Source organism: Equus przewalskii, chromosome 5 (genome assembly GCF_037783145.1).
Source record: "Equus przewalskii isolate Varuska chromosome 5, EquPr2, whole genome shotgun sequence".
NCBI lineage: Eukaryota > Metazoa > Chordata > Mammalia > Perissodactyla > Equidae > Equus > Equus przewalskii.
In genome coordinates, this window is record NC_091835.1 from 63,429,082 (window position 1) to 63,449,662 (window position 20,581).

Genomic DNA, 20,581 nt, shown 5'->3' on the forward strand with positions numbered 1-20,581 from the left:
GAAAATATAATATTTGAACTTTATCAATAAAATGGAAAGTTTATTACTGTTTTTCCTGTAGAGAGTAATTTATATCAATGTGTGTTTGTTTAATAGATATACCCGTTATTAAAAATTTATTGTAATACATGTGCTTTTGAAATTGACATTCAGCTCTAGATCTAACATCGCTATCATTTTTGCTGGGTTTCTGACCGTGGCCTTGTTTTCCTTTCTTTCTAGAATCTCTTTTGAATTGCATGTTGTAATACATATTTTTAGTGTTATATGGGATTATATTTCAATTCTCAATATTTGATTTCCTGTCAAATTCAGTGAATAACAAACATTTTCTGTGTAAGCTCCTACTCCTAATAAGGGATGATAACCAGCTGTTCAGTTTTTAAATTCTCTCTATACACTGAAATAACGAGATTTGATCTGAATATTAATGGAATGGTGCCTTAGGGTGCACGTTTTATGGTCTTAGTATATAAAGCCATGTTTGTACAACTAAAACATCCTTTCTCCCTAATGATATTCCAGTGTGTTTTGTGAGATAATTTTCTTTAATGATGTCCCATCCATAGAATAATTCTCTTATTTTAGTTTTTTTTTTTAATTCTCTTGCCATTTTTCAACTAGTAAACCTTAAACAAATCACATCACGTTCTTATAAACTATAAATTTACACAAATAATAGTCTGATTGGAAGTGAAGTTCAGTTCATTTTCAAGTGCTCTGATCCAGTTTTATTTTATCTTTTATTCTCTTATTCTAGGCAGAAGAAATAGGGCTTACATTTATTGTCAAGTATTCTAATATTTAAAATGTTAAATGTTAACTTGGCCTTTAAAGAATATTGTCAATGTGTTACTTTAGGTTCCTTTTGTATATTAGGCATACAATGACAGAAAATAAGGAGGAATACTTTTTCTTTTAATGGGTAAGGATAATTTCTTTTTTATTCTAACCAATAGTCTTTTGAGTTAGCACACTTTGAGCTAATCTCTTACTGACAAAACAAATCCTACAATCCCTGAGTTGGTCAGGATCGTAAAAGTCCAACCCTGGGGTTGGCCCCGTGGCCAAGTGGTTAAGTTCATGTGCTCTGCTTCAGCCGCCCAGGGTTTCGCTGGTTTGGATCCTAGGCGCAGACATAGCACCACTCCTCAGGCCACGTTGAGGCGGCATCCCACATGCCACAACTAGAAGGACCCACAACTAAAATACACAACTATCTACTGGGGGAATTTGGGGAGAAAAAGCAGGGGAAAAAAAAAAGTCCAACCCTTTAAACTATACCTGGCCATACCTCCTTGTCTGCTCCGAAGGGAACTTACTACTCACTGAAAGAGTCCGTCCCGCGAGCTCTTTCTGACTGTTACTCTAGTATATGAAATATTTAACCATGAAGATTACATCCTAGAGGAAGTCATCTCTGACCTGCATCTTAAGGCCCACAGGGAATACAGGAGGACTCACAGGAAGAGTATAGGTGAGCAGAGAGTACAATATTGGTAATTTTTCAGATCATGTTTTTTATCTCTAAAGTTTAAAGAAGTCCCAGGGTCCTGAAAACTAGTCCTTCAGTCTGTATTTACTTGTCCTCCCCTTCTCCTAATGCTGCTTGGCATGATGGTCTTCTGCCACTTCTTCAGCACTGTGATGTCTAAGAGAGTTGCTTCATAACCTCAGGAATTTCCTGGATGAAATCTGAAACTGGCCACTGTACAATGAGGGGCAAGGAGAGACCAAAGAAAGAGGCAGACCACTCCCGATTGCTAGGTGGCCGTGTTAATAAGCAAAGGAACTTGCATACAAGGATTATCTTGGGCAGACACAAGTTGAATAGATCTCCAAGCCTCCAGTTCAGTCACGTATACCATCCAGATGGTCTCAACAACACATTGCTCCCAAAGCCTGTGTTGTTGAGTACAGCTCCCACTGTGGGAATGGTAGGCAGAATGTACATTCCAAGGCCAGGGGAGGGTGTGAGGAGCCTCCTATTGCCTGGGTGCAGCTTATGAGGCAGCTGGTGGTCATGTCCTCTTGATGACTTCCTTCAACAGATGTCTTGGATCCTACCCAGGTCATTGTGTTCCCAGTGAAGGTGAGTGGCTGTCCTACTGGCCTTAATCTCTTGCGACCAGCTCAGTCTCCTTACCTGACTTCCAAGGTCATGACCCTTAATACTTTGGCCTTCACTAGTGTCCATGGAATCAAACCTAAATGAGGTTCTGTCACTTTAGAGACCTAAATCTTTGTATCCTCTCTGAAACTAGAAGCCCTCAATCTATCTATCTATCTAGCCCTGCTTTAACAACTTCCCAGGAGTAGGGCTACCCCCATCTCTTATGTGGAAGCACAAACACTTCTGTTTTTCTTCTGAGATTGTTTAGTTTATTTCTTTGTTCAAGGCCTCCTTGTGAGAACCACTCCTGAAGAAAAGAGGCCCAGAACTCACAATAAAAATCTGGCTGTGAGGTAGAAAAGAAATGTTCCTTTCCATTCTTTTCCTGATGAGAACACAGCAGCAAAGAAGCCAAGAAATCAAGCAGTTTCTCTGTAATACTCTTACACTTTTCTACCTCTATCTTTTACAATATATGTGGGCTCATCATATATTTTTTAATATGCTTTAAGGTCATTAATCTTGTTAGAATTTTTTGACATCTTAGTAGTCCTAAACCGACTGTATTTCCAGGAAAGAGTCTGAGGTTTTAGGCCATTTCTGTTGACTTTAACCAACATTCATAACAGTCACTCCCTGTGTCCCCCAACTCTCATCTCCAATACATGTGTAGGCCTGTGTACCACCTTAATGCTTCTGGTTATTTTAAAATTTATTTTCCAATTACGTTCACCATATCAAAGGTGATTGTCCATATAGTCCAAGACAGATTTTGTTAATAACTTACACTCAGATTTACAAATATATCTATGATTCAAATAAAAGTCAGTTATGACCTTGTCAGAAATGTACCCCTCTTAGTGATGTTTTTTGCTTCTGTTGACCTATCAGGACTGTTTTCACTTAGTTTTCTCCTGAAACTCCTCTAAAGGAAAGTGTTAGAATGAATTCAGAATTCTGAATTCTGTGACCTATAGGAAAGTTGGCATATAATTTATTGTCCAAACCAGTCGACTTAAGAAACGAAGGGTGCACTATTAATAATTATGCCAGGGTAGCAGTTATAAGCCACTACTGTCATAGGCAAGCCAAATGTATGATGACACTCCAGAGCACAGACAGCACATTTTCCTGTGACGTCCTCAGGTTACTCTGAAGTTCTTGGTTTGATTAGATTGCATGGGAAGTCATTTATGAGAGCAGTCCACTGATGGCAGTCTATGTATATGTGTTTTTAGCATTAGGATGGAAACTCAAGGAGCTCACCTTGAAGAAGCTTATGGGAAATTTTTGTAATGTGATTTGACTCAACATTTGGGTCATACAAGTATTGGCGTTAATATATTGCAGCACTGTTATAGTGTGTTTCAAGTGAATATCAAGCTGTGTTAACCTGCCATTGTGTTCTAATGACTCTAATGACTGAAATTAGTGCCAGACAATAAGCTTGGCAATGACAGCATAAATGGTACTGTCATGTTACACTTTTTACTAACTTTGTATTATTTCAGCCAGTGTATAGTTAATCCATCTGTTTTATTTGCAAAGCACTCTTAAATCGTCAGCATTATTGTTTGACTTTTAAAGTACATCCGTTAGTGATTTTTTTGACATGTGCATATGTTAAGAAGAAAATTCACATTTAAATTTTCAAGGAACTCTAATTGCTGGTCTTTGCAGTTGTTCAATATAAACTGCTGAATTAAATAAATAGGTCTTGGTTTGAAGCTGAAAGGACTTGCAGCAAAGGGGACCTTGAACAAAGACAGCCCATGAGTCTAAAATAAGGTCACATTTTCATTAGATACCCAAAAGATGATTGACTTCGAACCTCTTCCTGCCTTGCTAACAGCTCTATCTCCAACACCTAAAACCAAGGCTGGGATGCAATAAGCCCACATTAAATATTCAATGAATGAATAATATTCTTTAAGTTCACTTTAAGATATTTGTGGCATGTGTTTTTTACTCTCAAGCATTCTATGCTTAATATCTATTTATAATATTCCTGTCAATGTATTGTGTGGAGACTTACAAATCCCTGACTTTCCATAATTATTGATTCAATTAGTCAACATGTTCTATAAAGTTATTTTCAGTGCTAGTATTGTTTGCTTCGTAGAAAGTTTTGCACATTCTTCTGTTATAATTCACATTCCCACAACTTTCAGATTGCCCTTTGTTTGTCTGGCCAGATGATGGAACCAGATCTCCCTTTTTGGCTCCATTTAAAGTTTAGCTAGGGTAATGTTTCTGGTAACCTGATTTCCAAATGAAATCTAAAGTCCTATTTTTAATAAAAGTGAGGTACAAGGGAAAGTTTAGTAGTTAAATCTTAAAAGATTATTTCTTCCTATGCTCAGTAACCTACATGAGAGCTACTGTCTATCCCTAGAGAGATAATTTCCAGGTGGAAATATATATATATTTTTCATAACTTTGACGTATTGTGAATGAAAAGGGAATATTTTCTCTACTGAGAAATTCAACTGTAAGATTTCAGGCCTAGCCTATTTTAATCGTAGTTCCTATATGTGTATCATCTCCCTTATCATTATTTAGATATATTTTCTCAGGAATAGAGATCCGTATAATCGACAAAGTTTACCTTAGGAGAATCCAGGGTGACATATGTTTATTTTTTTCTTTCTCACATGGTTTGTCATCTTCCTCACCTTTAAGGATACTAATGCCTTCATTTCTCTTCTCTATCATAAATCAAAACATTTCTCTGGAATAATTCTGGTATTAGTAATTTTTACTTTAGTGTTCATCTTAATATGTTTTTACTCCTTGAAATATTTGCATTCTAACGTCCTTTCCAATTTTAGCATTTATCTTTGTAAGTGAAATTTTAGGCATCAGGGTGGGAATTATGTTGTGCTGGAGCCACATCAAGCTCCATAACACACATACACACACTCCCCTTGCCAACACACACATTTGTGCCCACGCCTGTACATGGTTATCTAAGAGTAAGGTTAAGTCGTCTGTCTCTTATGACAGATGGATCAGTTGGATCTTTGTATAAGTGAGGTCTACCTTGGTTTTATTGCCTGGCCACTGTTGGGAATGGGTCCATGGAAGCAAAGGGAATTATATGGAATTTATGCAATGTCTTTACCATTCACTTTAAGTAGTTTCAGTATAAATGAACCAAAACATGTTTGTGAAGTAGAAAATAGCAGGTAGTAGTGCTCTAATTGACTTCGTTTTTACCCCAGCATAGTGAATGATCTCTGTGTACCAGAATCTCATGTTAGTGTTATTTGCTCTAGAATGATACAGGGGTTATCTTGGACTTCATCCGTGATCACACATTTATAAAATAGCAGAAAGGACCTTATATAGTGATCTCACTCATAATCCAGTCCTATGGCAAAGACTTCAGAATATAGTGAGATAATAGAGATTCACTAAAATAAAGCAAAGATGTATAAAGTTGGAATTACGATATACACTGATTTCTAATAATATTTATATTGCAGGTCAATTGCTCCGGTTAAAGATGTTTCGAGAGGATCATGGGTCATGGATGACAATGTTCTTCAGCACAATTCTCTTTCTCTTCATATTTTCTCACATATACAACACGATTCTTCTAATGGATGGGAACATGGGGTAGGTTGTCTTTCCACTTTCTACTGTGGTGAGTGTTATGTTCAAAACTTGTAAGAATTCAAAGAGAATATTTTATTTTGTAGCAGCCTAAATCTCCTTCGTAAATATTCTACCCTAAGTAGGGTTAATTTTGCATTGTTTTTCCTTAAGACATTTCGAGTCTTTTCTCCAAGAAGCTTATGGCATTGTACGATACTTATATTGTGTTCCTTATTCTTTAGGACTTCTCTGTGGAATAGTGTGAGGGAATACTAATTCCATTATAGTGACAGAGAGAATGAAATTCAGGAAAGCTTGCTGACTTGTTTACACTCACATGACTAGTAAAGCTGGGCTGAGAATGTCTCCAGGTTTGCAGTTCCATTTCTCTGCAATGCCTCACTAAATAAAAGTGCTTGATACTGGTAGCATTTTTCTTTTTTTAACTCTCTTGACATATCCAACAGAGAGACCTTTGTTATAAATGGGTCATTTTAGAAGTGGGCCACCCTGGATTAAATCCAGGGTTGTGATCTATACTTATCAAATCACTGATCAAATCACCATGGCATGAAGATGTGCTAACAAGTAGACTGTAGATTTTTTTTAACTTTCTCTAGTTCTTGGTTTGTTCTTAGTAAGTTTTAAAGGCAGCGTATAAGGAGAATGGCTTAGCCTACATCGTTAAGAATTCGATTAGTGACAATAATAAACCACGTTAGGTATCTGTTGTGCACTGAAATACTTCCTAAGGAAGGTTTTGATCTATGCTCCCCAATAGATTGGAAAGCTGAGTAATACCCTTTTCTTCTAAATATGGGCTAGGCAAGATCATTGGCCAGTTCCGTAGTGCAGTTGTCTTGATGTTGTGTATAGATTTTGACCACCACTGTTTAATTCTGAGAGGGATGGCTCAATTAAAATTTTATTGTTTTTCCCCCACCATTAAAGGAGATGAATAGTAAAGGGAAAGCAGGTATTTCACAAGGTTTGTACTTTAGTCCACACTAACAGTGGTAAATTCACGAATGTGATTTTAAATCAAATGTTCAGGCTTTAGGAAGTTATTAAAATGCTTTGTCTGTGATTGTTCCTTGGGCTTTGAATGATGCCATAAATACCAGGTCAATTTTTAAATGGTGAAGTTACAGACTCTAGCCTCTGGCTAGTCCGAATAAGCCTCAGCCTTAGAGCAGTGCCTGTAACAATAGGACGAGTACTTGTTCTCCTGGAATTATCTAGCATAACCCGAGGTCTGTCTGAGAGGGACTGTGCACTGCCAGCACTGGGATCAGAGTGGAAGGGACTCCTGTAAAACTTACATTTTTTTAAGCAATTGCTGGAGGTAATACATTAAATACTATATAAAATATATCCTTTGCTCAGAAGTTGCCTTTTCATCTAATTCTGTTTTGTTTTTAATGTGGAGCTAATGAGGTCTGTACTAATCAAAAGTGCTTATTCTAAGGAAAGAAGCAGATTTAAAAGCAATAAATTAAATGCAATAATAGATAATCCCTGGCACATTGTAAAACACTCAATAGCTAATAATAAAACTAATCTTAATGAGAGCTAGCAGTTATTGAGCACTCAGTTCCAGACATGAATTGTCTCAGTTAAACCTCACAATGACCCTATGCAATAGGTATTTTTATTATCTCTGTTTTACAGATTAAGAAACTGAGGAATAGAGAGGTTTTGTCACTTGTCTAAGGTTACATTATAATTCAACCTCTATTTTCAACAATAATAGAAAAGGAGTTGAGCTATTAAATAGTGAATTCTAGTAGTACAGTCTGCTCTTAGGCTAGCACAGATTTGATTGATGGTTGATCCTGTTACTCAATCACCATATGTCTGTTAGGCTTTCTTTGTATTTTTATTGGTTTTTTTTTGTTTTTTGTTTTTTTTTTTTTGGTGAGGAAGATTAGCTCTGAGCTAACATCTGTTGCCAATCTTCCTCTTTTTTTTTCTTTTTCCTTTTTCTCCCCAAAGCTCCAGTACATAGTTGTATATCCTAGTTGTAAGTCATTCTAGTTCTTCTGTGTGGGATGCTGCCACAGCGTGGCCTGATGAGCGGTGTATAGGTCTGTGCCCAGGATCTGAACCCACAAACCCTGGGCCACCAAAGTGGAGTGCATGAACTTAACTACTTGGCCACAAGTAGAAGCTATGTGAAAGAAACAAGAGACGGGTTAGTCTAGAATTTATGTGTATTTATCTTAACTAAAATTCAAAGTGATTCTTTTTTATTCTTAGATGAATACAGTATCCCATATCCTTATGTAACTCTCAAACTCTTTACCAGTATACCTCATTTTTGGTGGAAAAGGATAATTTACTGAGAGGACATGTGAATGGCGCCATTTTTTTTTTTTTAAGTCCAAAGCAAGGGACAAATGGTTTAGTTCTACACATTAAAAAAAAGTCAATCGCGGGGCTGGCCCCGTGGCCGAGTGGTTAAGTTCGCGCACTCCGCAGCAGGCGGCCCAGTGTTTCGTTAGTTCGAATCCTGGGCGCGGACATGGCACTGCTCATCAGACCACGCTGAGGCAGCGTCCCACATGCCACAACTAGAAGAACCCACAACGAAGAATACACAACTATGTACCGGGGGACTTTGGGGAGAAAAAGGAAAAAAAAAAAATCTTTAAAAAAAAAAAAAAAGTCAATCGCCATTTATAAAAGATGTATTACTAATTTTTATGACATATGCCATTTGAACTAGTGAGCACCTTGAGGCAGCAATGTATATTTGGAGGAAAATCAGTTCTTAGAGCAAATGGATGCAACTGTGCTTTTGTGGTTCTGCAGGAGGCACTGTGCTGTCTGAGACACGGCCTCATCCTTTGCAGGGTGGGCATGATGGAGCCATAGGGTGCAGAAGGGACAACAGACACACAGATATCACGGTTGACGAGTTTTCTATCAGGATGGCTGATGGTGGAGAAGAACCCAGGCTTATTTACGCTGAATCTCATTTGCCCTGGGGGTTCCAATGTGTTCTGGTTTGTGGATCTCTCCAGGAATATTGGTCTAGAGCCATTCCAAAAAGGATTTCAGGGATTTTCTATGATGGCTAGACTTGTGTTCATATATTTTAGAACTCTTTTCCAAACTGGGAAGCCTTTAGGCCTATAATGAGAGGGTTTAGTGTTTCAGAGAGGAAGAAAGGAGTTTCCTTAGAATGATTTGGCCTCCCCCCTCCCCCCACCAATTTTAAGATTAGGTGTAAATTTAGGCTAAACTGCAGTCCCTTGATCCTTTGTTACAAAGAACAAAATTTCTAGGTTTATCTGACCAGAACCTCAAGAGTTTTAGCCAGAACTGACTTGGTAAGAGTCAGGTCGCCCGCTCCTGGTTTTCTCCTGGTTTTCTCAGTACGGTGAACTCCCTCCAGTCTGCGCTAACTGTGGCTTTAGCCGTCAGTGGGGATGCAAGCTGAGAGGCAGGCAGATGGTGAGGGAAGGAGGGCAGTTGCAGTCTGCGCTAAAAGGGGCCGAGGCTCAGACAATGCATCATCCTACCTCCACCGGGAAAAGTCTCCCCCACCTTTGCTTCTCTCTCCACCTGTCTACCCTTCACAGCGCCAAACTGCTGCTTACCTTAACTTCTTTTGGTCACCAAGACAAAACTGCGTTCATCCTTCTATAAATGTTTGAGGTTGTAGGTGAGGATTTTGCTGCAGAGAAGGTTCTGGTCCTGGGCAGAGTTTCACATCTAGACATTTTATGAGCATCTTCCTTTTTATATGGCAGCAGACTAGATAACCTGAAGCCTGTCCTACTACAGAATCCTTAGAAATGCTGGAAAATATAACACAACCTGATGGACTCTTAAAATGCACAGCTGAGTTTACCCAAAGGTAAGAAAAAAACCCAGAGGCCAAGAGGCAGTGACTTAGGGACTTGAGTTTTAACTCTCATGTCAGGATCAGAAATGAGGATTTGGGCTCCTATTAAGTGAGAAATTGAAATAGAAGCCCCCACATTAGATAGTTCTGCAAAGTGCTGCAGAGAAAGGGTGGGCCAGGAAACATGTAACCACTAGCATGGGCAGCATTTAGGAAGCCTGTCTGACTTAGGTTGGTTTTGGGTGGCAAAAAACATCTCCCAGGAAACTCACAACCGCAGGCGGGGTTTTCTGGTTTTAATATACACTTTCCTTTGGATTTTAGAACCCCCAAAATATCTCTGGCTGTTCTCCATCTTGCAGGTTTCCACTGCTCTCTGAAGCCCCCCTAAATAACTTCCAGAATTCCTCTGGTTCATTATGTAGAGCAATTTAGTTCCCTTTCATTGCAACTTCTGTCCACTTTGATTTATCTGGAACCTTTCCTTTCATAATTAATGCATTTTCCAATCAAAGGACCAATCCTCTGAGATGAATGTTGCTGCCGTCTCAGAACAGGATGGGGCTGCTGCCACGACATTTGGGTTTTGTGTTGTTTGTTTTTAAAATATCAAGTGTCCTTTTTCCTTTCCTTTAACTCTATGTTGAATTAACTATCTCCTGGGAAAGAATAGGGAAAATACTGAAAGAAAAAGTGGCAAAGCAATCACCTAAGTTAAAATTAGGGTTCTGTAGGAATCCTGGTCCAACAACCTGCTGCGTTGTTTCACTGAAGCCTCAAGAAAGTGACCCTAATAGGAAAGAAACATGAGACCCTTGTCTTCCACAGGGACGGACTTGACTGGATTAAAAATGATTCTAAATAAATATTCCTGCAGTTTTTTTTATTTCCTCTCTGTTCAACTAGGTATTCTAGAGCCAATCTATTTATCAATTCTCTGTTGGTAGAGATGAAGAGAGGTGTGCCCCAAAGCCCAGGTTGAGGTCTTTATGACTAGAAACTAAATGAGTCACATAGGGCCGGGAAGGGTTTTTGGTGTTTGGACACTTCAAACCCTTTTTGATGTTGTGTTTCTGAAGAACTTCTTAGTCATGGAATTTTTATAGCATTCAGAGTATAAAGCGTTAATTTACGAAAGGCTTGCCTGGTCTTTTCATATATTGCAATTCCCCAAAGAAAAATACACGTATAATGCATAGGGAATGAAATGGTGGGAGGACAAAGAGGAGCCACCATGGTCGAGGTGCATAAAAAGATTCCCAAAAGAGGGACTGGCCCGGTGGCCTAGCAGTTAAGTTTGTGTACTCTGCTTCTGCAGCCCAGGGTTCACTGATTTGGATCCTGGGTGTGGACCTGCACACCGCTCATCAAGCCATGCTGTGGTAGCATCCTGCATATAAAATAGAGGAAGGTGGGCACAGATGTTAGCTCAGGGTCAATTGTCCTCAGCAAAAAGAGGAGGATAGGCAGCAATGTTAGCTCAGGGCTAATCTTCCTCAAAAAAAAAAAAAAAGATTCCCCAAAGAGCCACTTGATGGCAGCAAAAGGCATGTTTTCAGCACTGGTTGCCTCAATGCATCAGGTGGCTTTTCTCTGAAGAGAATCTTCCCTCTTCTGGATTTCTGCAACTTGGTATTGAAATATTTGCCTTCCTAGTTGTTAATGGACTTTTTGAAGAAATCCACATAGCAAGCTCTATAATAAGCACTTGTTATTTTGTAATGCGCTTGGCCCCTTTTTATGTTCTAAAACTGGCTTAAATAATAGTATATATATACACGTATATGCACACATATACATCTATATGTTTATAGACTTAGTCCAGTATTACAAAGATAAGTATTTTGTTTAGCCCTGAGGAAATTAGACACTTTACTCACTTATAAAAAGTCCTCTGTGAACTGGAATAAATTTCAAAGACTGCGTATGATTTAGGGCAGGATATGAAGAAGCTGATGTTTCCTAGTGTTAATCACAAAGAAAAGTTTTATTTTTCTTGATGCAAAGGCTTTTCCAGAGAATTGCTACAAATATTAATTAATGCATCAGTATGTGTTAGGTATTACAGAGACAGAAATTAAGAAATAGGACAAAGTGGTTCAGGCAATTTTGAAAATAAGTATTAGTGTTCATTTTAGGACCTGAAAAAAATGAAGGTGAGAATGAATTGGTGGGTATAATGGAAATGGAATAGACTCTGTCTTTCTCTTCTGTTTCCTTTCTGATAAGTTTTAGTGAGAACTGATGTAGAACACTCATTAAAGGTCTGAGTGTGGTGAACACACTCAAAGAGTGTGATATGGGCCAGCCTGGTGGTGCAGCGGTTAGGTGTGCACGTTCCGCTTCGGTGGCCCAGGGTTCGCCAGTTCAGATCCCAGGTGCGGACATGGCACCGCTTGGCAAAAGCCATGCTGTGGTAGGCGTCCCACATATAAAGTAGGAAGATGGGCACAGATGTTAGCTCAGGGCAAGTCTTCCTCAGCGAAAAGAGGAGGATTGGCAGCAGGTGTTAGCTCAGGGCTAATCTTCCTCAAAAAAAATTTTAAAAAAAGGTGTGATATGATAAGGGCGATTGGTCTGGGGAAGGCAACAGGAGGGAATATTTGAAATGGACACTTTCCTAAAACCTAAAATGCATGGCTTCTATGTATAGTGGCAGCAGCAAACACCAGCAAGGATGAATAGGAAAAATAAGCAAGTGAGAGACCAGCACAGACTTGTCTATGGGCCGGATGAGATTGCCCAGGATCTAATGCTTTTTAAAGTTCATATGCATAGCTGCCCTAGGCGTTAGTCTCTCAGACTCTTCTCTTTTTTTTGTTGTTGAGGTAACATCGATTTATGACATTATATAAATCTCAAGTGTACATCATTATATTTCAACTACTGTGTAGCCTACATTGTGTTCACCACCAAAAGTCTAGTTGCCAATGATCAATACTCTGGTCCATCAGTGTGTCCACACATGTGGTCAGAAAAGACTCTCTGATTTATAGCTTCAGTTTCTGCTGCCAGAGATATAGGTTTCAGCACATTATTTTTCCCACAGCTGAATTTCCCTTTAATGGAAAATATTCAGGGTGAAATTTCACTGCAGGCAGTACTTTTTTCTTTACTAAGTTTACTATTTTGAAAACCATCACTAATGCTTTCAGATTCCTTACTCAAACTTTTTTCCTCTTTCTAGTCACCACTGATTTAGAATTAGGAGCCCTGATACATGTTTTTACTGTTAAGAACTGAGATTTTCACTTGCTGTTGCTCTTCAAGTACAAAGTTGGTTGACCTGCTGCCATTGTTTACACTGGTAGTGTCGTCCTAAGGAAAGAATGTGTATGTGTTTGTTTTTAATGGTGCTAAATTTATTTTGAGAAATGGCAAGAAAAAATTGAAGTAGTCTTTCATGATGTTAAACTATACCGTTTTTGCATGATCTAAAGTGACAAAATTATTGAAGAACAAAGCTATCAATTTAAATTGTAGTAAATGAAAAAAGAGGTATGATATGATTTTCAAAGGGATGGGTGTATAGGGATGGGGACAGGATGGAGGTCCTGGACGGGATTCAGGAGCTGGGGTGGGGAGAAGGCTTAGCTCCACGTCTTCATGAAGCCTGGAAGTACTTGTGTCAAATGCTGAAAAGCTTGATTGGCTGCTAACACAAGGCTGAATGCAAATTCTGCTGGAGTGGTGCTTTAAATAATTTGTTGGCTTCACTCTTAATTAGGCTAAACATTGACTTGCTTGTACGATTAATTCACAGTAATAGCACAATTAATTACTAAGGCTGGGAGTAAAGGGGGAGCTGGTTGCTGAGAATGGGCTGATGAGAAGAAAAGCTGAAATGAATGGCTGACTCTGGTCAAGAGGGCTGACCCAGCAGGGCAGCCAGAGAGGCAGGGAGGCTTGGTGAGAAAGGAATGGAGGGAGGAAAGGGAGGGAGGGAGAGAGGGAGGAGCAGAGAGAAAGAAAGAGAGAGAAAAAGAGAGAGAGCTAGAGGCTGTGTAGGAATAGGGCACAGTTTGCTGCTTTTGATACTATTGGTTTCGCGTGACTTGGCTTTGATAAACGTAACATACTACAGCATATCCAAATGATCACAAATTTACTGTTAGTATTGTCTGATTGATGAAGTTTAAAACATTAATGGAAAACACACTGTTGCATCCTTATTACTCTGTGGGAGTGCATCATCTGTCCAGAATCCGCATTGATTTGACACACGTAAGAGGTGTTCTGTGACCATTGTTCATAGTTGCTTATTTCACTTCTCTCATTAGTTTATCAGCTTGTTACAGAAGAAAAATTCCAATTCAGGAATCAAATATCTGGATTTTAGCCCCATCTTAACTATTTCACTGGCAAAAATACCTTGGAAAAGTTAGACAGTTTCCTTACTTTTAAGACATGGGTTGTTGTTATAGGGTTGTTATTAGTATTACTAGTATCAACACCATCATCAGTATTATTAACCTGGGGAAATTCATGCTTCTAAAGTGGAGAAACAAACTAAAGATTGCTAACGATCTCGGTTGCTTTTAGTTTTGTTTTGTCTGGAAGGCAATGTGGTGTAGTAGAAACAGTATCTACTTTCGTCCTGACACCCTTTAGCTATGTGACCCTAGGTTAAGTTCACTTTCTGAGCTTCAGTTTCCTCAAGTGTAAAATGGGTTATTAGAACCTATTTTAGGGCTGTTTGACAATCAAAGACAACAATGTATGCAAAGCAATTGGTGTGGTGCCCGCTATATAGTGAACTCCCCACAAATGTTAGTTGCTATTATAGTAACAGAAAATATATATTTTAGTTTCTTGAGCACTTTAGCCCTCAACAAATATTAGTTGTTGTAATAACAAGAGTAAGTACTTTGGTCATATAATGAAATGATGTAATTTATGGTGATGATCTTATTACATTGTTATCATACAACTATAATAATTATCAATTTCAAGCAAAAAGCCCAAATGAATGCCTTGCACCAGCAGGTCGTCAATAAATACTAATTTCCTATGCCATAACACATAATTTTAAATATGCTTGACTCATGGAGTGAAATTAACACATGGAATACACAGCATCTGGCTCAAATGCTATTGGAATGCATCTTTATGAAAGTACATAAGCTGTCCCTTGTTTTATTTTTCATCAAGGAAAAGTAAATACGGAAACCTAATATAATACTTAATGAGAGTCCAGAAGAGGAAATCAAACATATGCTAAGTTACTAAATGATTATTTGCTGATTTCTATCTTTTTGAAAATAGAGGGAGAATTTGATGGAATTACGGATGACGTCATGCAAATTGATGAGACAGTGGTCCAAGTGTGTGTGCAAGTTTGTTTGTATCCATTATCTAGAGACTCTATAATAATGGATATCTTTAAGTTCCATCTCAATTCTTTTTTCCCAGTGGTGAACACAGAGGAAATAATTACTTTCCAGACATGGAAAATTGATGTATATGATAGCCCTAGGCTTAAGGTTTACCAAAAGTTACATGGTTTAATCAAATAAATTAGGAGACGGCCCCGCACCAGCTGAGAAGATGTCATTTCTCTGACAAGTTATCCCTTTTGTAATCTATTAATCCCATAGTTATTCTTGAGGGATTGATGGAAAACAGTAAACAGAGTTCTATTAATCAAATATTTCATCATTCAAATGGTTCACTGTTAAAGTACCATCCATTGCGGCACAATAGTATACACCACTCTGGATGCTTAGTTAGGAAAGTCTACGACCTCTTTTACTCTGCTTGCACCAGGTCAGGAGGATAATGCCGTTTTCATGGTGGAAAGAAGTGAATTTGTCTGGGCTTTCCTCAAGGAGAGAATCACATTGGAGCTGGTTAATTTCTCTCTATTTTACTTTCCTTTAGGCTACTACCGGGGCACCCTGACACTCTACTTTTTTTTTCTAGAGAAGCAGATATGCATAATATATTTGATTAAATTAGTGCCGAAAGATGTGGAAGAGCATAATAATTGCAAAATTGAAATTCCGTAGAAATGGGATACTCAAAGACCGATCCTGATTTGTGTAACATATTCAATGAATACCCTTACCTAATTAAAGGATATTTTACATCCTTTACGATAAAAGATCAATAAAATAGAAACAAAATATGAAGAAAGAGAGGACATATTGGATTTTGACTTATATTTTGTAGCCTACATAGTTTAATTCTCTCTCTCTAAAATACATATTTTAAAAGATTAGGAGGATGGTACCCAGGTATGTTGCAGAGCAAAAGATGTTCAGCATCCTGTGCAGTTAAGAGGAAAGAATCTATATATCACATATAAAGTGCTTGTATTCTTTTAGAAAAAATATTAATAGGTTTCTTTGCTTCCAGATTATCCATATACCATCTATATATGCATATTATGTTGTTAATGTATTATAAAATATATATTATATTGAATAGTATATATTATTCAATATACTGTTATACATATGTATGCATGTATGTGTATTTATATAAAATGTACATTGTTAGGTAATTAAATTTATTAATTAAACCATTTTACTTTTTTGGGGGGAAGATTAGCCCTGAGCTAACTACTGCCAATCTTCCTCTTTTTGCTGAGGAAGACTGGCCCTGAGCTAACATCCATGCCCATCGTCCTCTACTTTATATGTGGGACGCCTACCACAGCGTGGCTTTTGCCAAGCGGTGCCGTGTCCGCATCCAGGATCCGAACTGGTGAACCTGGGTGGCCGAGAAGCGAAACATACGAACTTAACCGCTGCGCCACTGGGCTGGCCCTAAACCATTTTACTTTTATTAGAGAATTTGATGTGCAAACTTAAAGCTAAGCATCCAAAATAAATCACTGATGATAAAGTTATGAGTAACTACACAGAGATAAGAAATTGCAGCAGTGTACTAAACCTTACAGAGGCATCTTTATTGAATATGTAGATATACATAAAACTGATAAGTCAACAAGATTTCATAGGTCTTAAACCAGCAACAGATGTGATATTTCTGTTGGGATCGTGTCAAATTAACACAGGGCTTAGCGAAAAGGAGAAAGCTAAGCTAGAAAATTTCAGCTTCTTAAACACTGTAAGCATCTGGAGAGGGTGGCCTTGATTATCCACTTCACTACATCATCAAAAGGGGAGTCAGTTTAGGGTAAGTTTATGAAAATTCAATGACTTAAAATAATAAAGAAGCTAGATTTGTGTGCTCATATGGTGAATTGCTTCTAGAGAATTTACTTATTACCTAGACCCTTCCGGCTTTGCGAGGATTCTGAGTTAAAATTCACAGCAGCCATTTTTCCTTATCTTTCTAGGAACAAGGTCTCAGACAGAGCCAGAGCTATTGACACTGTTGATCTCTCTTGGCTCAGGCCTCATTGATTAAAAAACATTTTCTGAGGACCTACTTTGGGCACCAATCACCAGTTAGAGTTTAAAGATCAAGCAAATATCCAGAGCTGGTGCAGGAAGCAAGTCACAGACACATTTTGTCATAGCCAGATGATGAGTGATGATGGGTTGCAAAGATAAGAATCTGGGACTAGGAGATCCAAGTCAAGGTTGACAACTAGAGGTTACCCGTAATGGTTATAGACTAAACTCCTGGATTACTTAAGAATCAGCAACACAGTAGAGCTAAAGTCAGAATTTAATGAACATTGTGAACCCTCTCCCCCAGCCTCCTAAATTTTGCGTACAATATGAGGGAGTGTAAGAACTCCATGTTGAAAGCCACTGAAGTAGATGTCTCAGAATTAGGACATTAAACAGGAAGCTCCAATAATAAGATCTTAAAACTAAGATGTCAGTCAGAATAGGTTAGAGTCTGTCTCAGTAACAAACACATCCAAAAATTTCAGTGGCTTAAGACAACAATGCTTATTTTTTGCTCATACTACATTTTCATTGTGAGTCAGCTGGAGGCTCTGCTTCAAGTCATCCTCTGGGATCGAGGATGATTTAGCAGCTATATTATAATGTTGCTAGTTGTTCTTGGCAATCTCAGAGCAGTAATTCAACATTTTGCCTGGAAGGGACGTATATCACTTCTGCTCACAACTCTTTGATTAGAATTAACTGTTTGGCCTCACCCAAGCACAAGGGGGCTGGGAAGTACCATCACACAACGTACCTGGAAGGAAGAGAACCAAAAACATTTCATGAACAACCCTTCTGACTACCACATGGGACCACTCCTACCTCCACTAGGAAGTGATTATGTACTTTCTGGTATCCTACTTTTCCTTCCTGTCTACAGTGCCTTTAGCATCCTTCTCCACCTTCTAACACACAGTGTCTTTCTTTCTATGAAGGAAATATGTAGAATGATTTTTAAAAAATTGTCATAACTCGGGCTGGCCCCGTGGCCGAGTGGTTAAGTTCACGTGCTCCGCTGCAGTTGGCCCAGTGTTTCGTTGGTTCGAATCCTGGGCGCAGACATGGCACTGCTCATCAAACCACGCTGAGGCAGCGTCCCACATACCACAACAAGAAGGACCCACAACGAAGAATATACAACTATGTACCGGGGGGGCTTTGGGGAGAAAAAGGAAAAAATAAAATCTTTAAAAAAAAAAAAACTGTGATTCAACATAAAAGGCTGGGATGAATTTCACATCAAAATCTAATTCTTATTCAGTTTTATATGGTAATAATATCAAATGGCCAATCAGGACATTAAGAGTGCAATGATTGATCAGAGGAGTAATCTCTTTGATAGCAGGAAGGAAAGGTATCAAGGTTAGTTAGCCACTGGATCTATTGGTGGCTAGTATGCTCTGGTTCATTTCTTTTTATGGCTATTATACATTCTGATTTGGTGACTACATCCATTCTGATTGGGACTTCTCATGCCCTGTCTGTTATAAACACTTTGAATATCATCCCTGGTTAGTGGAAATAAATTATTTAAGTTAGTGAATTCAGGAGAAAAGCACAGGTCAGCAGAACCTAAGAAGATACGGATAAAATGTATAAGTCAGAGGAATTATGAAATGTTTTACCTTCTTATGTCTACAAAATTGAGATGAGTCAAGAGCACAGTTGGAATTTGATCAATTAGAATAGAGGATCCAACTGAGGCTGAACTTATGCACTCCTCCTGGTTGCCCTGGCAACAGGGCCCCCTTCGTGCTAGTAACATTAGAGTGTGAGTGAAGTAATAATTGGAAGTACAGAAGTATGTGTTCAAATCAACTCCTACTTCTGGGAAAGTTAGGGGAGGAGTTTGCTAAAGGCAAAGAATGAGGTCATGAGAGGGGAAGAATTTGAATTTAAAAAGAAAAAGAAAAATTGAGCCTGAGCTTGAAAGCTTCTGGGCATAGCACTGCATATATCAGTGTTCCTTCCCTGACTTTGGTTGAAGCCAGGGTAGATGGTAAATCAGGTGGTTGCATATCTGCATTCTCTCTTCCATCATAGCCCAGAAAAAGCACTGGACTGGGAAATTGTGAGCTGTGTAAATTGGCTTGGGTTAGAGTCATCTGCTGTGTGGCTTGCTCTGCCACTCTTACAGTTACCCAGGAAGTTCTCATTTGCCCAGAAGGGTCAAGAGGGGGTCAAAACAATCTTGCCCATATTTTTCTGTGAATTTAGTTTGCTTTGTTTTTAATGTTGTCTTTAGGTATATTTTATCCTTGCCAAATATATGTTTTCAAATTCTGCTCAACAGTCTCAGCCTTTTCTGCTTTGATCAAATATATGTTGCATGTGTACCACTGCTTGGAAGACTGAGAGATTGGGAGGAGGCAGCAATGAGCCTTTTACTCTTTCAATGCTACTTTTTCCTTCTCTGAACCTTTCCTGCTAGAAAAAGAAGAATATAAGAGGTGCTTCTTCTACTCCATTCTCTATCACTCCCCAAGTAAATCCCCAAAGAACCGGAATAGAAATAAAGAAAAAAAACCACACAGCGTTATCTAAAAATAGGATGATTTTGTAATTTATTATCCAAACGAGAACACTTTTGAAATTGAGAGTGCTGCTCATAAGAACACAGGAGAAAAGGCATAAACTGCGATGTGCAGGGCTAAGTGAAATATATGCCTACCTATGTAAAATGGGTAGGAGAGAATAGAGAGACAGGAAGGGAAAGAGGATCATCTGGGGATGTTCTAGAAGGAAATGCTGGACTTGATGCACGCTGGATATTCCTGGCCAGTTGTAATGAATTTGCAGCGAAGTTTAGTTTTTAATAGGGACCTTGAGATTATTTTAAGATTAAAGATCTCATTGCTCTTTTCCAGGAATAACCCTTGTAAGGTTAAAATGTAGTAAGTATGAGTTACTAGGAAAAAAATAAAGTCATAGGAATCCAAATTCATAGTGAAGCCTCCGAAAGGGCCTTAGTGATGACCAAAGAATGGTCGTGGTTAAGGACTGACCGACCAATTTGATTCCATTATCTGCATCCATGACTCTATAGTGTAGGAAAATTAAAATCCGTTCCGTTTTGCTTGAGGCAAACTACCAAGCCCTGTTTTTCTCAGCTCAGATCCCAATAGGAGTAAAGAAGAATCCTTGTAATATGAGAAAATGAGTGTAACCGTGTTTGGTGGGCAGCCCCTGAGATGGTCTTAATGATTCCTGCCTCCTGTGTTCAAGCCCTTGTGTTCCCCTCCCCTTGAGTGTAGATGGAACCCAGCAGTTTGCTTCCAATGAATGAGATATGATAAAGTGATGCAATGTTACTTCCAAGATTAGGGCTTCTGTCTTGCTTGCCCTTCTCTCTCTCTTTCTCTTTCTGTCTTTCCCTCCCATCCGCCTTCCCTCCCTCCCTTCCTTCTTTCTCTTCCTTCTCGTCGTGTTTCTTCTTCTTCTTCCTCCGTCTTCTTTGTCTTCATCTTCGTCGTCTTCTACTTCTCCATCTCCATCTCTCTCTCAGAGCCCTTAGTAAGGAGGAAGCAAACTGCCGCTCGGGAATAGTCTTATGGAGAGGCCCCGGTGGCAAGGACGCCTCATGGCAAGGCCCAGGTGGTCCCCAAACAACAGCCAGCAAAGACCTGAGGCCTGCCAACAGCCACA

The 20,581-nt window shown here is 38.8% G+C and overlaps 1 protein-coding gene and 1 long non-coding RNA gene across 13 annotated transcripts in view; one reads left to right on the forward strand and one right to left on the reverse strand.

Moving 5' to 3' along the window:
- The window catches only part of TMEM117 (transmembrane protein 117), a 430,180-nt gene that overhangs the window by 81,815 nt on the left and 327,784 nt on the right, over nucleotides 1–20,581 (forward strand). For 10 of the 12 annotated variants that reach the window (XM_070621094.1, XM_070621090.1, XM_070621092.1 and 7 more), the window contains one exon: nucleotides 5,602–5,734. The exons of 1 other annotated variant lie outside the window; for it this stretch is intronic. In XM_070621094.1, coding sequence (XP_070477195.1) covers nucleotides 5,602–5,734 — 133 coding nt within the window. Of the gene's footprint in view, nucleotides 1–5,601; nucleotides 5,763–20,581 lie in introns of all 12 variants that reach the window. One more of the 12 variants, XM_070621098.1, reaches the window with a different exon arrangement.
- LOC139083554 (uncharacterized) lies at nucleotides 17,413–18,685 on the reverse strand. Its single transcript, XR_011540385.1, has 2 exons — nucleotides 18,562–18,685; nucleotides 17,413–17,690 (listed from the first exon to the last, which is right to left on the reverse strand). It is a non-coding gene; the product is annotated as an uncharacterized lncRNA (long non-coding RNA).